This window comes from Heterodontus francisci, chromosome 11 (assembly GCF_036365525.1).
Source record: "Heterodontus francisci isolate sHetFra1 chromosome 11, sHetFra1.hap1, whole genome shotgun sequence".
NCBI classification, from domain to species: domain Eukaryota; kingdom Metazoa; phylum Chordata; class Chondrichthyes; order Heterodontiformes; family Heterodontidae; genus Heterodontus; species Heterodontus francisci.
The window spans coordinates 114850468-114868117 of record NC_090381.1 but is presented as its reverse complement, the minus strand read 5'-3'; the positions used below and the strand labels follow the sequence as shown (position 1 = coordinate 114868117).

At 45.1% G+C, this 17650-nt stretch overlaps 1 protein-coding gene across 1 annotated transcript in view; it reads right to left on the bottom strand.

Moving 5' to 3' along the window:
• Positions 1-17650, bottom strand: part of LOC137375480 (solute carrier family 2, facilitated glucose transporter member 2-like) — a 113060-nt gene that overhangs the window by 10890 nt on the left and 84520 nt on the right. The window contains exon 8 of the mRNA XM_068042808.1: positions 2696-2800. Coding sequence (XP_067898909.1) covers positions 2696-2800 — 105 coding nt within the window. The remainder of the gene's footprint in view (positions 1-2695; positions 2801-17650) is intronic.

Below are 17650 nucleotides of genomic sequence, written 5' to 3'. Positions count from 1 at the left end.
CTTTGTGTAGCTGAAGCACGACTTCTACCCCCTTGTATTCTTATCCTCTAAATATAAAGACCAGCATTCCATTAGCCTTTCTGATTATGCTCTGTACCTGTTCATGATATTTTAATGATCAGTGTACCTGGACCCACAAGTCACTTTGGATCTCCACTGTTTCTAGTTTTTCACCATTTAGAAATTTCCCTGTTCTATCCTTTTAGGTCCAAACTGGATGACCTCACATTAAACCGAGGCCCTGTCTGCCCCACAGGTGGATATAAAAGATCCCACAGCAGAGTAGCGATATTCTCCCCTGTGTCCTGGAGCCAATATTCATCCCTCAACTAACATCACTCAAAAAGCCTATCTGGTCATTAGCATATTGTTGTTTGTGGGAGCTTGCTGTGTACACATTGGCTGCCACATTTCCCTACATTGCAAAGTACTTCATTGGCTGTATAACACTTTCGGTGTCCCGAGGTCGTGAAAGGTGCTATAGAAATGTACGTTCTTTTTTCCTTTCTCCTAATGCTTCTAACCATTGCTGGCCATGATTGTTAAAGTCTATTTGTTTAATTCAGCCTTGACAGAGTGTTCTGATCTTAAACAGTAACTGATTAGAATAAACAAGCAATCAGCAATTCTTCATGAGCCCCAAACCAAGAGCTGTAAAACAAATAACAAAATACAGCGAATGCTACAAATTTGAAATAGAGACAGAAAGTGCTGAGAAAAGCTCAACATGTCAGGCAGCATCTGTGGAGAGTGGGGAGATAACGTTTAATATTTCCGGTCAATGACTGGCTCTGACTCCTTGTTGGGGTACAGTTCCATGTGTACTAGTATCCCTTCAGTATGAGCACAATTGACCACTCTTCATCGGTCAGCCTGCACAATGAATGTCAGTAAACTATTTGACCATGGGGTGTCACGAAAACCAAACTGACTGCTTTAATCACTTTGTGTCCTAACGGGGTCTCTGATAGGCAATCACTACTGCTCCCTCTGATGGCAGCTACTTCAGCACAGGCTAACAATGAAACCTAGGGCATCCCTGCTTTGTGCTGGCATCAACTGAGACTTTTGGGAGTGTTTGCTGCATTAAAAGTGGCACAGTGGCGCAATGGTTAGCACCACAGCTCCAGCAACCTGGGTTCGATTCTGGGTACTGCCTGTGCGGAGTTTGCAAGTTCTCCCTGTGACCGCGTGGGTTTTCACTGGGTGCTCCGGTTTCCTCCCACAGCCAAAGACTTGCAGGTTGATAGGTAAATTGGCCGTTATAAATTGCTCCTAATATAGGTTGGTGGTAGGGGAATTGAGGGAAGGTGGGGATGTGGGATTAATGTAGGATTAGTACAAGTGGGTGGTTGCTGGTTGGCACAGACCCGGCGGGCCGAAGGGCCTGTTTCAGTGCTGTATCTCTAAATAATAAATTAAAAAAAAGTATTGGCTTAATTGGTAGCACTCATGCCTCTGAGTCAGTAGGTCATGGGTTCAACCCTCTTAGAGGGTGTGTAATGGAGGTTCACAAGGTTGATTCCTGGGATTAGGGAACTGTCCAATGAGGATCGATTGAGTAGGATGAGGCTTTAATCTCAGGCATTTAAAAGAATGAGAGTGATCTCCTGGAAATTTATAAGATTCTTAGGGGATTTGACAGGGTAGATGCTGAATAGCTGTTTCCTCTGGCTGGAGAGTCTAGAACTAGGGTGTCATAGTCTCAGGATAAGGGGTTTAGGACTGAGATGAGGAGAATTTCTTCACTCAGAGGGTTGTGAATCTTTGGATTCTCTATCCCAGAGCGCTGTGAATGCTCAGTCATTGAGAAATCTAGGCTGACACCCTGGTGGAGTACTGAGGGAGTCCTGCACTGTCAGAGGTGCCGTCTTAAACCGAGGTCTTAAACCGAGGCCCTGTCTGCCCTCTCAGGTGTGTGTAAGAGATCCCATGGCACTATTTTGAAGAAGAATTCTCCCTCAATCAAGAATCTAAAAACAGACTACCTGGTCATTATCACATTGCTGTTTGTGGGAGCTTGCTGTGTGCAAATTGGCTGCCGTGTTTCCACAGTACAACAGTGACTACACTTCAAAAGCACTTCATTGGCTGTACAGTGCATTGGAATATGCTGAGGGTGTGAAAGGCACTGTCGCTTTTTTATATTCAAGACTGAGATCAATATATTTTTGGACACTCAGGGAATCAAGGGACATGGCAGGAAAGTGGAGTTGGCGTAGAAGATCAGCCATAATCTTATTGAACGGCAGAACAGACTCAACGGGCCCAATGGCCTACTCCTGCTTGTGTTTCTTGTTTCTTAAGTTTTGAAGCATGTATTCTGGGCTGACACTCCCAGTACAGTACTGAAGGATTCTTTCAGATGAGACATTAAACTGGCTCCATTTGCCCTTTCATATGGATTCCATAGAATAATTGGAAAAAGAGAAGGGGAGTTCTCCTGGTCAATACTTATCCCTCAACAAACAACAGATTAATTAATCATTTATCTCATTGCTGTTTGTGGCATCTTGCTGTGAGCAAATTGGTTGCGATGTTTTCTACATTGCAACACTGACTACACTTCAAAGTACTTCACTGTCTACCAAGTCCTTTGGGACATCCAGAGGTTCTGCTAGGGACCTATAGAAATCCAAGTCTTTCTTTTATTCACAGGGAAGGATCCCACAATAGATGATTTCTGACTACTTACGGAAGCCACGGTGAAGATAGTGTTGACCACTCCCATTCCGATTGTGGCGTACACTGGGTATAATATACCAGACTGTTTAAAAATCGCTGTAGAATAAAAGAATATCTAGAGAGAATAAGAGAGAATTAGAACAAAATATAAGAGACATCTGATACTGTAGCAAACTATGGCTATGGAAAGAGCTATCACACCAAACAGGAGACTCACAATTTGAGAGTATGATCACACGCCCTCTTGAATTAAGACCACAATGTAAGGTTTCTTCTCTTGGACTCATTCATTGAAGAGCGAAGTGAGCGAATCATAGAATCATACAGCACAGAAGGAAGCCATTCAGCCCATCTAGCCTGTGCTGGCTCTTTGAAATAGATATTCAGTTATACAACTAGTCGCTTAGTACTATAGAAATTGAGTATTGCTGAAAATAGAGACATGTTGTTGAAGCTTTTCGTCTTGCACTCATCAGGACAATCGCAAGAATAACCAATGTAAGGGAAAAGCAACAACTAAAACTGCATGAGAAAAGAGTGCTTTGTTTAAAATTTAAACCAGGCAGCATCAATAAACCAATCAGAGTCAAGCAGCCTGGTTTAAATTTTAAACAAAGCTTGGCAGTTAACTGTCAGTCATCGTAAACTGATGCATTCACCATGGCAACGCCTCTACCAATCAGAGTTCCCTTGCCAACCAATCAGCATTCTCCTCTCATGTAGTATAAGTTGTTGTTTTCCCGTACATTGGCATTCTTGTGGATTGTTCTGATGAGTGCAAGATGGAAAAGCTTTGACAACATGTCTCTATTTTCAGCAATACTCATATTCAGTTCGTCCCATACTCCCGCTGTTTCCCCATAGCCCTGAAAATCTTTCCTTTACAAGTATATATCCAATTCTCTTTTGAAAGTTACAATTTAATCTGTTTCCACTGTCGTTTCAGGCAGCGCAGTCCAGATCACAACAACTCAGTGTGTAAAATAAAATCTCCTGCTTTCCCTCTCTGGGTTCTTTTGAGAATGTTGTCAGTTAAGGGTAGTCTCAGCTTTGACAGGCTCAGGAAAGATACAAGTAATATGTAACAATGCGCCAAAGATTAACTTGCTCCTATCTGACCATGTCAATCTTCTTCTGACTTTTGAAATAAAAACAAGAAATGCTGGAACCACTCAGCAGGTCTGGCAGCATCTGTGGAAAGAGAAGCAGAGTTAACGTGTCAGGTCAGTGACCCTTCTTCGGAACGGAAGGGTCACTGGCCCGAAACATTAACTCTGCTTCTCTTTCCACAGATGCTGCCAGACCTGCTGAGTGGTTCCAGCATTTCTTGTTTTTATTTCAGATTTCCAGCATCCGCAGTATTTTGCTTTTATTCTTCTGACTTTTGATTGGTTACAGCCATCCAATCAAGAAGCCAGTTCTTTTTTAAAGTTGACTTAAAATGGAAGCTAGGAGAAAGTAAAAAGTGATTGGGTTAGAAGTTTCACCACGAAAGATTAATTTGGTGGAAAGGAAGTCAAATTAAAGTTGAAAATGAACTAGACAGAGAAGGGAGAAAAGAGTGAAGACATAGAGAGCGAAACAGAATGGCGAAAGGGGATGATTAGGTGAGCAGAAGTAAAGTGATATTTTTAATTGAAATTGTTAACTTCAGGCAACAGAACTGTAATGAAAAAACATCCGACACTTGAGCAACTTCACGTAGGTCACATTAGTGCGTATCTCAGTGTCAGTATGCTTGAAGGAGGAATTCAATGGGTTTTGGCTGTGTCTCAGTGGATAGCACTCTTGCCTTAGAGTCAGAAGCCACTCCAGAGACTTGAGCCCATAATCCAGCTGCTACTCCCAGTGCAGTACCATGGGAGTGCTGCACTGCCAGAGATGCTGTCTTTTGAATGAGACATTAATCTGAGGCCCAGTCTGCCCTCTCATGTGGACGTTAAAGATCCAATGGAAGAAGAGCAGGGGAGTTCTCCTTGGTGTCCTGGGCAATATTTATCCCCCAATCAACTACTGGTGGGATCTTGCTATGCGCTATTGCTATGTTTTCTGCATTACAACAATGACTATACTTCAAAAAAAGGTTGAGCAATGTCTGTTCAAAAATATCTGAAAGCACATAACGGGCAGTAGCGAATCAGCAGTCTATTTTACATTCCATCCATTTATTCTTTTCCAGCGCTGTTGCTTATTTTCACCTACCGCTGAAGCTCAGTTTCACCCAGCAGATTGACCTGATTCGTATGAGGCAAGGAAGTGATCAGAGAGATCTGGGGTAAGGATAAGGGGGGGCCATGATCGAAGAGTCTCACATGGACTGTGGGAGGATCAAATTTGATGGATCAAATATCCTTTTCTCATTGCAACCTTGTGATCTTATAGCGAGTCACTAATAAATCCAACTTAAGGAGAAATTTCTTTACCCAGAGAGTGGTGAGAATGTGGAACTTGCTACCACATAGAGTGGTTGAGGTGAATAGATCTATTCTGGGAGAAGCTCGATAAACACATGAAAGAGAAAGGAATGCATAAATATGGCGATAGGGTGAGTTGAATTTGCGTGGGGATTAAACATCGACATAGAGCAGTTGGGTTGAATGGCAGTTACTGTGCTGTAAATTCAATGTAAGACTATAAACTGGAAGCTTACACAAACCAACTAGGCCATGGAGACCTGGAACAGCCATCAGCTCAAGTGTTAAAACACCATGCAGCAATGTCTGATTTAAGATATGAGGCAGCCTCAGTGACCTAAGTCTGAATTAGCAAACTGTCAGGCAGCATTCCAAAGATACCCTATATCGTGCAACAAGGCAATCACTGATTAATGCTTCAGATATAACGGAGAGTTATTCTGCAAGAAAGAAAGGTCATACCTGTATGTTGGTGCCAACTATTAAGGCCATCAACAATCAAATAAAGATAAAAACAATGGTTAAATGTTTAAGGCTGAACATGACATCATTTGCTTATGTAATTATCGAAGCAGAACTGATGAGTACAATAACAGTGTTATATTACCAGACTGAAAGTCCGGAGAGATACGGGAGGGTAGGGGTTATATTACCGGATTGGTAGTCCGGAGTGATACGGGAGGGGAGGGGTTATAGTACCAGACTGAAAGTCCGGAGTGATACGGGAGGGTCGGGGTTATGTTACCGGACTGATAGTCTGGAGTGATACGGGAGTGTATTGGTTATATTACCAGACTGAAAGTCCGGAGAGATACGGGAGGGTAGGGGTTATATTACCGGATTGGTAGTCCGGAGGGATACGGGAGGGGAGGGGTTATATTACCGGATTGGTAGTCCGGAGTGATACGGGAGGGTAGGATTTATATTACCGGATTGGTAGTCCGGAGGGATACGGGAGGGGAGGGGTTATATTACCGGACTGATAGTCTGGAGTGATACGGGAGGGTAGGGGTTATATTACCAGACTGATAGTCTGGAGTGATACGGGAGTGTATTGGTTATATTACCAGACTGAAAGTCCGGAGAGATACGGGAGGGTAGGGGTTATATTACCGGATTGGTAGTCCGGAGTGATACGGGAGGGTAGGGGTTATATTACCGGATTGGTAGTCCGGAGGGATACGGGAGGGGAGGGGTTATATTACCTGACTGATAGTCTGGAGTGATACGGGAGGGTAGGGGTTATATTACCAGACTGATAGTCTGGAGTGATACGGGAGCGTATTGGTTATATTACCAGACTGAAAGTCCGGAGAGATACGGGAGGGTAGGGGTTATATTACCGGATTGGTAGTCCGGAGTGATACGGGAGGGTAGGGGTTATATTACCGGATTGGTAGTCCGGAGGGATACGGGAGGGGAGGGGTTATATTACCGGACTGATAGTCTGGAGTGATACGGGAGGGTAGGGGTTATATTACCGGACTGATAGTCTGGAGTGATACGGGAGGGTAGGGGTTATATCACCAAACTGGTAGTCCGGAGAGATACGGGAGTGTCTTGGTAATATCACCAAACTGGTAGTCCGGAGAGATACGGGAGTGTATTAGTTATATCACCAAACTGGTAGTCCGGAGAGATACGGGAGTGTATTAGTTATATCACCAAACTGGTAATCCGGAGAGATACGGGAGTGTATTAGTTATATCACCAAACTGGTAGTCCGGAGTGATACGGGAGTGTATTGGTTATATTACCGGATTGGTAGTCCGGAGGGATACGAGAGGGTAGGGAATATATTACCGGATAGGTAGTCCGGAGTGATACGGGAGTGTATTGGTTATATTACCAGACTGAAAGTCCGGAGGGATACGGGAGTGTATTGGTTATATTACCGGACTGATTGTCTGGAGTGATACAGGAGGGTAGGGGTTATATTACCGGATAGGTAGTCCGGAGTGATACGGGAGGGTAGGGGTTATATCACCAAACTGGTAGTCCGGAGAGATACGGGAGTGTATTAGTTATATCACCAAACTGGTAGTCCGGAGAGATACGGGAGTGTATTAGTTATATCACCAAACTGGTAGTCCGGAGAGATACGGGAGTGTATTAGTTATATCACCAAACTGGTAGTCCGGAGTGATACGGGAGTGTATTGGTTATATTACCAGACTGAAAGTCTGGAGGGATACGGGAGTGTATTGGTTATATCACCAAACTGGTAGTCCGGAGAGATACGGGAGTGTATTAGTTATATCAACAAACTGGTAATCCGGAGAGATACAGGAGGGTAGGGGTTATATTACCAAACTGGTAGTCCGGAGTGATACGGGAGTGTATTGGTTATATCACCAAACTGGGGCAGGATGTCAGAAATGCTCCATCCATCAATATTGGCGACCACGCTCTGGAAGTGGTTCAAGAGTTCACCTACCTAGGCTCAACTATCACCAGTAACCTGTCTCTAGATGCAGAAATCAACAAGCGCATGGGTAAGGCTTCCACTGCTATGTCCAGACTGGCCAAGAGAGTGTGGGAAAATGGCGCACTGACACGGAACACAAAAGTCCGAGTGTATCAGGCCTGTGTCCTCAGTACCTTGCTCTACGGCAGCGAGGCCTGGACAACGTATGCCAGCCAAGAGCGACGTCTCAATTCATTCCATCTTCGCTGCCTTCGGAGAATACTTGGCATCAGGTGGCAGGACTATATCTCCAACACAGAAGTCCTTGAAGCGGCCAACACCCCCAGCTTATACACACTACTGAGTCAGCGGCGCTTGAGATGGCTTGGCCATGTGAGCCGCATGGAAGATGGCAGGATCCCCAAAGACACATTGTACAGCGAGCTCGCCACTGGTATCAGACCCACCGGCCGTCCATGTCTCCGTTATAAAGACGTCTGCAAACGCGACATGAAATCGTGTGACATTGATCACAAGTCGTGGGAGTCAGTTGCCAGCATTCGCCAGAGCTGGCGGGCAGCCATAAAGACAGGGCTAAATTGTGGCGAGTCGAAGAGACTTAGTAGTTGGCAGGAAAAAAGACAGAGGCGCAAGGGGAGAGCCAACTGTGCAACAGCCCCAACAAACAAATTTCTCTGCAGCACCTGTGGAAGAGCCTGTCACTCCAGAATTGGCCTTCATAGCCACTCCAGGCGCTGCTTCACAAACCACTGACCACCTCCAGGCGCGTATCCATTGTCTCTCGAGATAAGGAGGCCCAAAAGAAAGAAAAAGAAGGTAGTCCGGAGTGATACGGGAGTGTATTGGTTATATCACCAACCTGGTAGTCCGGAGAGATACGGGAGTGTATTGGTTATATTACCAGACTGATAGTCTGGAGTGATACGGGAGGGTAGGGGTTATATTACCGGATTGGTAGTCCGGAGTGATACGGGAGGGTAGGGGTTATATTACCAAACTGGTAGTCCGGAGAGATACGGGAGTGTATTGGTTATATTACCGGATTGGTAGTCCGGAGGGATACGAGAGGGTAGGGAATATATTACCGGATAGGTAGTCCGGAGTGATACGGGAGTGTATTGGTTATATTACCGGACTGATAGTCTGGAGTGATACGGGAGGGTAGGGGTTATATTACCGGATAGGTAGTCCGGAGTGATACGGGAGGGTAGGGGTTATATTACCAAACTGGTAGTCCGGAGAGATACGGGAGTGTATTAGTTATATCACCAAACTGGTAATCCGGAGAGATACGGGAGTGTATTAGTTATATCAACAAACTGGTAATCCGGAGAGATACGGGAGTGTATTAGTTATATCACCAAACTGGTAGTCCGGAGAGATACGGGAGTGTATTAGTTATATCAACAAACTGGTAATCCGGAGAGATACGGGAGTGTATTGGTTATATCACCAAACTGGTAGTCCGGAGGGATACGGGAGTGTATTGGTTATATCACCAAACTGAAAGTCCGGAGAGATACGGGAGTGTATTGGTTATATTACCAGACTGATAGTCAGGAGTGATACGGGAGGGTAGGGGTTATATTACCGGATTGGTAGTCCGGAGTGATATGGGAGGGCAGGGGTTATATTACCGGATTGGTAGTCCAGAGGGATACGGGAGGGGAGGGGTTATATTACCAGACTGGTAGTCCGGAGGGATACGGGAGGGGAGGGGTTATATTACTGGACTAGTAATCCAGAGGGATACGGGAGTGTAGTGGTTATATTACCAGACTAGTAATCTGGAGGGATACGGGAGTGTAGTGGTTAGACTAGTAATCCAGAGGGATACGGGAGTGTAGTGGTTATATTACTGGACTAGTAATCCAGAGGGATACGGGTGTGTCGCGGTTATATTACTGGACTAGTAATCCAGAGGGATACGGGAGTGTAGAGGTTATATTACTGGACTAGTAATCCAGAGGGATACGGGAGTGTAGTGGTTGTATTACTGGACTAGTAATCCGGGGGGATACGGGAGTGTAGTGGTTATATTATTGGACGAGTAATCCAGAGGGATATGGGATTGCAGTGGTTCTAATACTGGACTAGCAATCCAGAGGGATACGGGAGTGCAGTGGTTATATTACTGGACAAGTAATCCAGAGGGATACGGCAGTGCAGTGGTTATATTACTGGACTAGTAATCCAGTGGGATATGGGTGTGCAGTGGTTATATTACTGGACTAGTAATCCAGAGGGATACGGAATTGTAGTGGTTATATTACTGGACTAGTAATCCAGAGGGATACGGGAGTGCAGTGGTTATATTACTGGACTAGTAATCCAGAGGGATACGGGAGTGTAGAGGTTATATTATTGGACTAGTAATCCAGAGGGATACGGGGGTGCAGTGGTTATATTACTGGACTAGCAATCCAGAGGGATACGGGAGTGTAGTGGTTATATTACTGGACTAGTAATCCAGAGGGATACGGGAGTGCAGTGGTTATATTACTGGACTAGTAATCTGGAGGGATACAGGAGTGTAATGGCTATATGACTGGACTAGTAATCCAGAGGGATACGGGAGTGTAGAGGTTATATTATTGGACTAGTAATCCAGAGGGATACGGGAGTGTAGAGGTTAAATTACTGGACTAGTAATCCAGAGGGATATGGGAGTGCAGTGGTTATATTACTGGACTAGTAATCTGGTGGGATACAGGAGTGTAATGGCTATATTACTGGACTAGTAATCCGGAGGGATACGGGAGTGTAGAGGTTATATTACTGGACTAGTAATCCAGAGGGATACGGGAGTGTAGTGGTTATATTACAGGACTGGTAATCTGGTGGGATACAGGACTGTCATGGCTATATTACTGGACTAGTAATCCAGAGGGATACGGGAGTGTAGAGGTTATATTACTGGACTAGTAATCCGGAGGGATACGGGAGTGTAGTGGTTATATTACTGGACTAGTAATCCAGAGAGATACGGGAGTGTAGCGGTTATATTACTGGACTAGTAATCCGGAGGGATACGGGAGTGTAGAGGTTATATTACCAGACTAGTAATCTGGAGGGATACGGGAGTGTAGTGGTTACACTAGTAATCCAGAGGGATACGAGAGTGCAGTGGTTATATTACTGGACTAGCAATCCAGAGGGATACGGATGTGTCACGGTTATATTACTGGACTAGTCATCCAGAGGGATACGGGAGTGCAGAGGTTATATTACTGGACTAGTAATCCGGGGGGATACGGGAGTGTAGTGGTTATATTACTGGACTAGTAATCCAGAGGGATATGGGAGTGCAGTGGTTATATTACTGGACTAGCAATCCGGGGGGGATACGGGAGTGTAGTGGTTATATTATTGGACTAGTAATCCGGAGGGATACGGGAGTGCAGTGGTTATATTACTGGATAGTAATCCAGTGGGATACGGGAGTGCAGTGGTTATATTACTGGACTAGTAATCCAGAGGGATACGGGATTGTAGTGGTTATATTACTGGACTAGTAATACAGAGGGGGCGGGGAGTGTAGAGGTTATATTACTGGAATAGTAATCTGGAGGGATACAGGAGTGTAATGGTTATATTACTGGACTAGTAATCCAGAGGGATATGGTAGTGTAGAGGTTATATTACTGGACTAGTAATCCAGAGGGATACGGGAGTGCAGTGGTTATATTACTGGACTCGTAATCCCGAGGGATACAGGAGTGCAGTGGTTATATTACAGGACTAGTAATCCGGAGGGGGCGGGGAGTGTAGAAGTTATATTACTGGAATAGTAATCTGGACGGATACAGGAGTGTAATGGTTATATTACTGGACTAGTAATCCAGAGGGAGACGGAAGTGCAGTGGTTATATTACTGGACTGGTAATCCAGAGGGATACGGGAGTGCAGTGGTTATATTACTGGACTAGTAATCTGGAGGGATACAGGAGTGTAATGGTTATATTACTGGACTAGTAATCCAGAGGGATACGGGAGTGCAGTGGTTATATTACTGGACTAGTAATCCAGAGGGATACGGGAGTGCAGTGGTTATATTACTGGACTAGTAATCTGGAGGGATACAGGAGTGTAATGGCTATATGACTGCACTAATAATCCAGAGGGATACGGGAGTGTAGAGGTTATATTATTGGACTAGTAATCCAGAGGGATACGGGACTGTAGACGTTAAATTACTGGACTAGTAATCCAGAGGGATACGGGAGTGCAGTGGTTATATTACTGGACTAGTAATCTGGTGGGATACAGGAGTGTAATGGCTATATTACTGGACTAGTAATCCAGAGGGATATGGGAGTGTAGAGGTTATATTATTGGACTAGTAATCCGGAGGGATATGGGAGTGCAGTGGTTATATTACTGGACTAGCAATCCAGAGGGATACGGGAGTGTAGTGGTTATATTACTGGACTAGTAATCCAGAGGGATACGGGAGTGCAGTGGTTATATTACTGGATCGTAATCCAGTGGGATACGGGAGTGCAGTGGTTATACTACTGGACTAGTAATCCAGAGGGATACGGGATTGTAGTGGTTATATTACTGGACCAGTAATCCAGAGGGGGCGGGGAATGTAGAGGTTATATTACTGGAATAGTAATCTGGAGGGATACAGGAGTGTAATGGTTATATTACTGGACTAGTAATCCAGAGGGATATGGTAGTGTAGAGGTTATATTACTGGACTAGTAATCCAGAGGGGGCGGGGAGTGTAGAGGTTATATTACTGGAATAGTAATCTGGAGGGATACAGGAGTGTAATGGTTATATTACTGGATTAGTAATCCAGAGGGATACGGGAGTGTAGCGGTTACGTTACTGGACTAGTAATCCGGAGGGATAAGGGAGTGTCGAGGTTATGTTACCAGACTAGTAATCTGGAGGGATACGGGAGTGTAGTGGTTAGACTAGTAATCCAGAGGGATACGGGAGTGCAGTGGTTATATTACTGGACTAGTAATCCAGAGGGATACGGATGTGTCGCGGTTATATTACTGGACTAGTAATCCAGAGGGACACGGGAGTGTAGAGGTTATATTACTGGACTAGTAATCCGGGGGGATACGGGAGTGTAGTGGTTATATTATTGGACTAGTAATCCAGAGGGATATGGGAGTGCAGTGGTTATATTGTTGGACGAGTAATCCAGAGGGATATGGGATTGCAGTGGTTCGAATACTGGACTAGCAATCCAGAGGGATACGGGAGTGTAGTGGTTATATTACTGGACTAGTAATCCAGAGGGATACGGGAGTGCAGTGGTTATATTACTGGACTAGTAATCCAGTGGGATATGGGAGTGCAGTGGTTATATTACTGGACTAGTAATCCAGAGGGATACGGAATTGTAGTGGTTATATTACGGGACTAGTAATCCAGAGGGATACGGGAGTGCAGTGGTTATATTACTGGACTAGTAATCCAGAGGGATACGGGAGTGTAGAGGTTATATTATTGGACTAGTAATCCAGAGGGATACGGGGGTGCAGTGGTTATATTACTGGACTAGCAATCCAGAGGGATACGGGAGTGTAGTGGTTATATTACTGGACTAGTAATCCAGAGGGATACGGGAATGCAGTGGTTATATTACTGGACTAGTAATCCAGTGGGATACGGGAGTGCAGTGGTTATATTACTGGACTAGTAATCCAGAGGGATACGGGATTGTGGTGGTTATATTACTGGACTAGTAATCCAGAGGGATACGGGAGTGCAGTGGTTATATTACTGGACGAGTAATCCAGAGGGATACGGGAGTGCAGTGGTTATATTACTGGACTAGTAATCTGGAGGGATACAGGAGTGTAATGGCTATATGACTGGACTAGTAATCCAGAGGGATACGGGAGTGTAGAGGTTATATTATTGGACTAGTAATCCAGAGGGATACGGGAGTGTAGAGGTTAAATTACTGGACTAGTAATCCAGAGGGATATGGGAGTGCAGTGGTTATATTACTGGACTAGTAATCTGGTGGGATACAGGAGTGTAATGGCTATATTACTGGACTAGTAATCCGGAGGGATACGGGAGTGTAGAGGTTATATTACTGGACTAGTAATCCAGAGGGATACGGGAGTGTAGTGGTTATATTACAGGACTAGTAATCTGGTGGGATACAGGACTGTCATGGCTATATTACTGGACTAGTAATCCAGAGGGATACGGGAGTGTAGAGGTTATATTACTGGACTAGTAATCCGGAGGGATGCGGGAGTGTAGTGGTTATATTACTGGACTAGTAATCCAGAGAGATACGGGAGTGTAGCGGTTATATTACTGGACTAGTAATCCGGAGGGATACGGGAGTGTAGAGGTTATATTACCAGACTAGTAATCTGGAGGGATACGGGAGTGTAGTGGTTACACTAGTAATCCAGAGGGATACGAGAGTGCAGTGGTTATATTACTGGACTAGTAATCCAGAGGGATACGGATGTGTCGCGGTTATATTACTGGACTAGTCATCCAGAGGGATACGGGAGTGCAGAGGTTATATTACTGGACTAGTAATCCGGGGGGATACGGGAGTGTAGTGGTTATATTACTGGACTAGTAATCCAGAGGGATATGGGAGTGCAGTGGTTATATTACTGGACTAGCAATCCGGGGGGGATACGGGAGTGTAGTGGTTATATTATTGGACTAGTAATCCGGAGGGATACGGGAGTGCAGTGGTTATATTACTGGATAGTAATCCAGTGGGATACGGGAGTGCAGTGGTTATATTACTGGACTAGTAATCCAGAGGGATACGGGATTGTAGTGGTTATATTACTGGACTAGTAATACAGAGGGGGCGGGGAGTGTAGAGGTTATATTACTGGAATAGTAATCTGGAGGGATACAGGAGTGTAATGTTTATATTACTGGACTAGTAATCCAGGGGGATATGGTAGTGTAGAGGTTATATTACTGGACTAGTAATCCAGAGGGATACGGGAGTGCAGTGGTTATATTACTGGACTCGTAATCCAGAGGGATACAGGAGTGCAGTGGTTATATTACAGGACTAGTAATCCGGAGGGGGCGGGGAGTGTAGAAGTTATATTACTGGAATAGTAATCTGGACGGATACAGGAGTGTAATGGTTATATTACTGGACTAGTAATCCAGAGGGAGACGGGAGTGCAGTGGTTATAGTACTGGACTGGTAATCCAGAGGGATACGGGAGTGCAGTGGTTATATTACTGGACTAGTAATCTGGAGGGATACAGGAGTGTAATGGTTATATTACTGGACTAGTAATCCAGACATTTCTCTGGAATGCCTGGAATTTCTCTGGAGAAATGCCGTGAACAACAGATGCCCCTCTACATTGCTTTCATTGATCTCACCAAAGCCTTTGACCTCGTCAGCAGACGTGGTCTCTTCAGACTACTAGAAAAGATCGGATGTCCACCAAAGCTACTAAGCATCATCACCTCATTCCATGACAATATGAAAGGCACAATTCAACATGGTGGCTCCTCATCAGAGCCCTTTCCTATCCTGAGTGGTGTGAAACAGGGCTGTGTTCTCGCACCCACACTTTTTGGGATTTTCTTCTCCCTGCTGCTTTCACATGCGTTCAAATCCTCTGAAGAAGGAATTTTCCTCCACACAAGATCAGGGGGCAGGTTGTTCAACCTTGCCCGTCTAAGAGCGAAGTCCAAAGTACGGAAAGTCCTCATCAGAGAACTCCTCTTTGCTGACGATGCTGCTTTAACATCTCACACTGAAGAATGCCTGCAGAGTCTCATCGACAGGTTTGCGTCTGCCTGCAATGAATTTGGCCTAACCATCAGCCTCAAGAAAACGAACATCATGGGGCAGGATGTCAGAAATGCTCCATCCATCAATATTGGCGACCACGCTCTGGAAGTGGTTCAAGAGTTCACCTACCTAGGCTCAACTATCACCAGTAACCTGTCTCTAGATGCAGAAATCAACAAGCGCATGGGTAAGGCTTCCACTGCTATGTTCAGACTGGCCAAGAGAGTGTGGGAAAATGGCGCACTGACACGGAACACAAAAGTCCGAGTGTATCAGGCCTGTGTCCTCAGTACCTTGCTCTACGGCAGCGAGGCCTGGACAACGTATGCCAGCCAAGAGCGACGTCTCAATTCATTCCATCTTCGCTGCCTTCGGAGAATACTTGGCATCAGGTGGCAGGACTATATCTCCAACACAGAAGTCCTTGAAGCGGCCAACACCCCCAGCTTATACACACTACTGAGTCAGCGGCGCTTGAGATGGCTTGGCCATGTGAGCCGCATGGAAGATGGCAGGATCCCCAAAGACACATTGTACAGCGAGCTCGCCACTGGTATCAGAGCTACCGGCCGTCCATGTCTCCGTTATAAAGACGTCTGCAAACGCGACATGAAATCGTGTGACATTGATCACAAGTCGTGGGAGTCAGTTGCCAGCATTCGCCAGAGCTGGCGGGCAGCCATAAAGACAGGGCTAAATTGTGGCGAGTCGAAGAGACTTAGTAGTTGGCAGGAAAAAAGACAGAGGCGCAAGGGGAGAGCCAACTGTGCAACAGCCCCAACAAACAAATTTCTCTGCAGCACCTGTGGAAGAGCCTGTCACTCCAGAATTGGCCTTTATAGCCACTCCAGGCGCTGCTTCACAAACCACTGACCACCTCCAGGCGCGTATCCATTGTCTCTCGAGATAAGGAGGCCCAAAAAGAAAAGAAAAAAAAAAAAGTAATCCAGAGGGATACGGGAGTGCAGTGGTTATATTACTGGACTAGTAATCTGGAGGGATACAGGAGTGTAATGGCTATATGACTGCACTAATAATCCAGAGGGATACGGGAGTGTAGAGGTTATATTATTGGACTAGTAATCCAGAGGGATACGGGACTGTAGACGTTAAATTACTGGACTAGTAATCCAGAGGGATACGGGAGTGCAGTGGTTATATTACTGGACTAGTAATCTGGTGGGATACAGGAGTGTAATGGCTATATTACTGGACTAGTAATCCAGAGGGATATGGGAGTGTAGAGATTATATTATTGGACTAGTAATCCGGAGGGATATGGGAGTGCAGTGGTTATATTACTGGACTAGCAATCCAGAGGGATACGGGAGTGTAGTGGTTATATTACTGGACTAGTAATCCAGAGGGATACGGGAGTGCAGTGGTTATATTACTGGATAGTAATCCAGTGGGATACGGGAGTGCAGTGGTTATACTACTGGACTAGTAATCCAGAGGGATACGGGATTGTAGTGGTTATATTACTGGACTAGTAATCCAGAGGGGGCGGGGAATGTAGAGGTTATATTACTGGAATAGTAATCTGGAGGGACACAGGAGTGTAATGGTTATATTACTGGATTAGTAATCCAGAGGGATACGGGAGTGCAGTGGTTATATTACTGGACTAGCAATCCGGGGGGATACGGGAGTGTAGTGGTTATATTATTGGACTAGTAATCCGGAGGGATATGGGAGTGCAGTGGTTATATTACTGGACTAGTAATCTGGTGGGATACAGGAGTGTAGAGGTTATATTATTGGACTAGTAATCCAGAGGGATACGGGAGTGTAGAGGTTATATTACGGGAATAGTAATCCGGAGGGATACGGGAGTGTAGTGGTTATATTCCTGGACTAGTAATCCAGAGGGATACGGGAGTTTAGCGGTTATATTACTGGACTAGTAATCCGGAGGGATACGGGAGTGTAGAGGTTATATTACCAGACAAGTAATCTGGAGGGATACGGGAGTGTAGAGGTTATATTACTGGACTAGTAATCCGGGGGGATACGGGAGTGTAGTGGTTATATTATTGGACTAGTAATCCAGAGGGATATGGGAGTGCAGTGGTTATATTACTGGACAAGCAATCCGGGGGGATACGGGAGTGTAGTGGTTATATTATTGGACTAGTAATCTGGAGGGATATGGGAATGCAGTGGTTATATTACTGGACTAGCAATCCAGAGGGATACGGGAATGTAGTGGTTATATTACTGGACTAGTAATCCAGAGGGATACGGGAGTGCAGTGGTTATATTACTGGATAGTAATCCAGTGGGATACGGGAGTGCAGTGGTTATATTACTGGACTAGTACTCCAGAGGGATACGGGATTG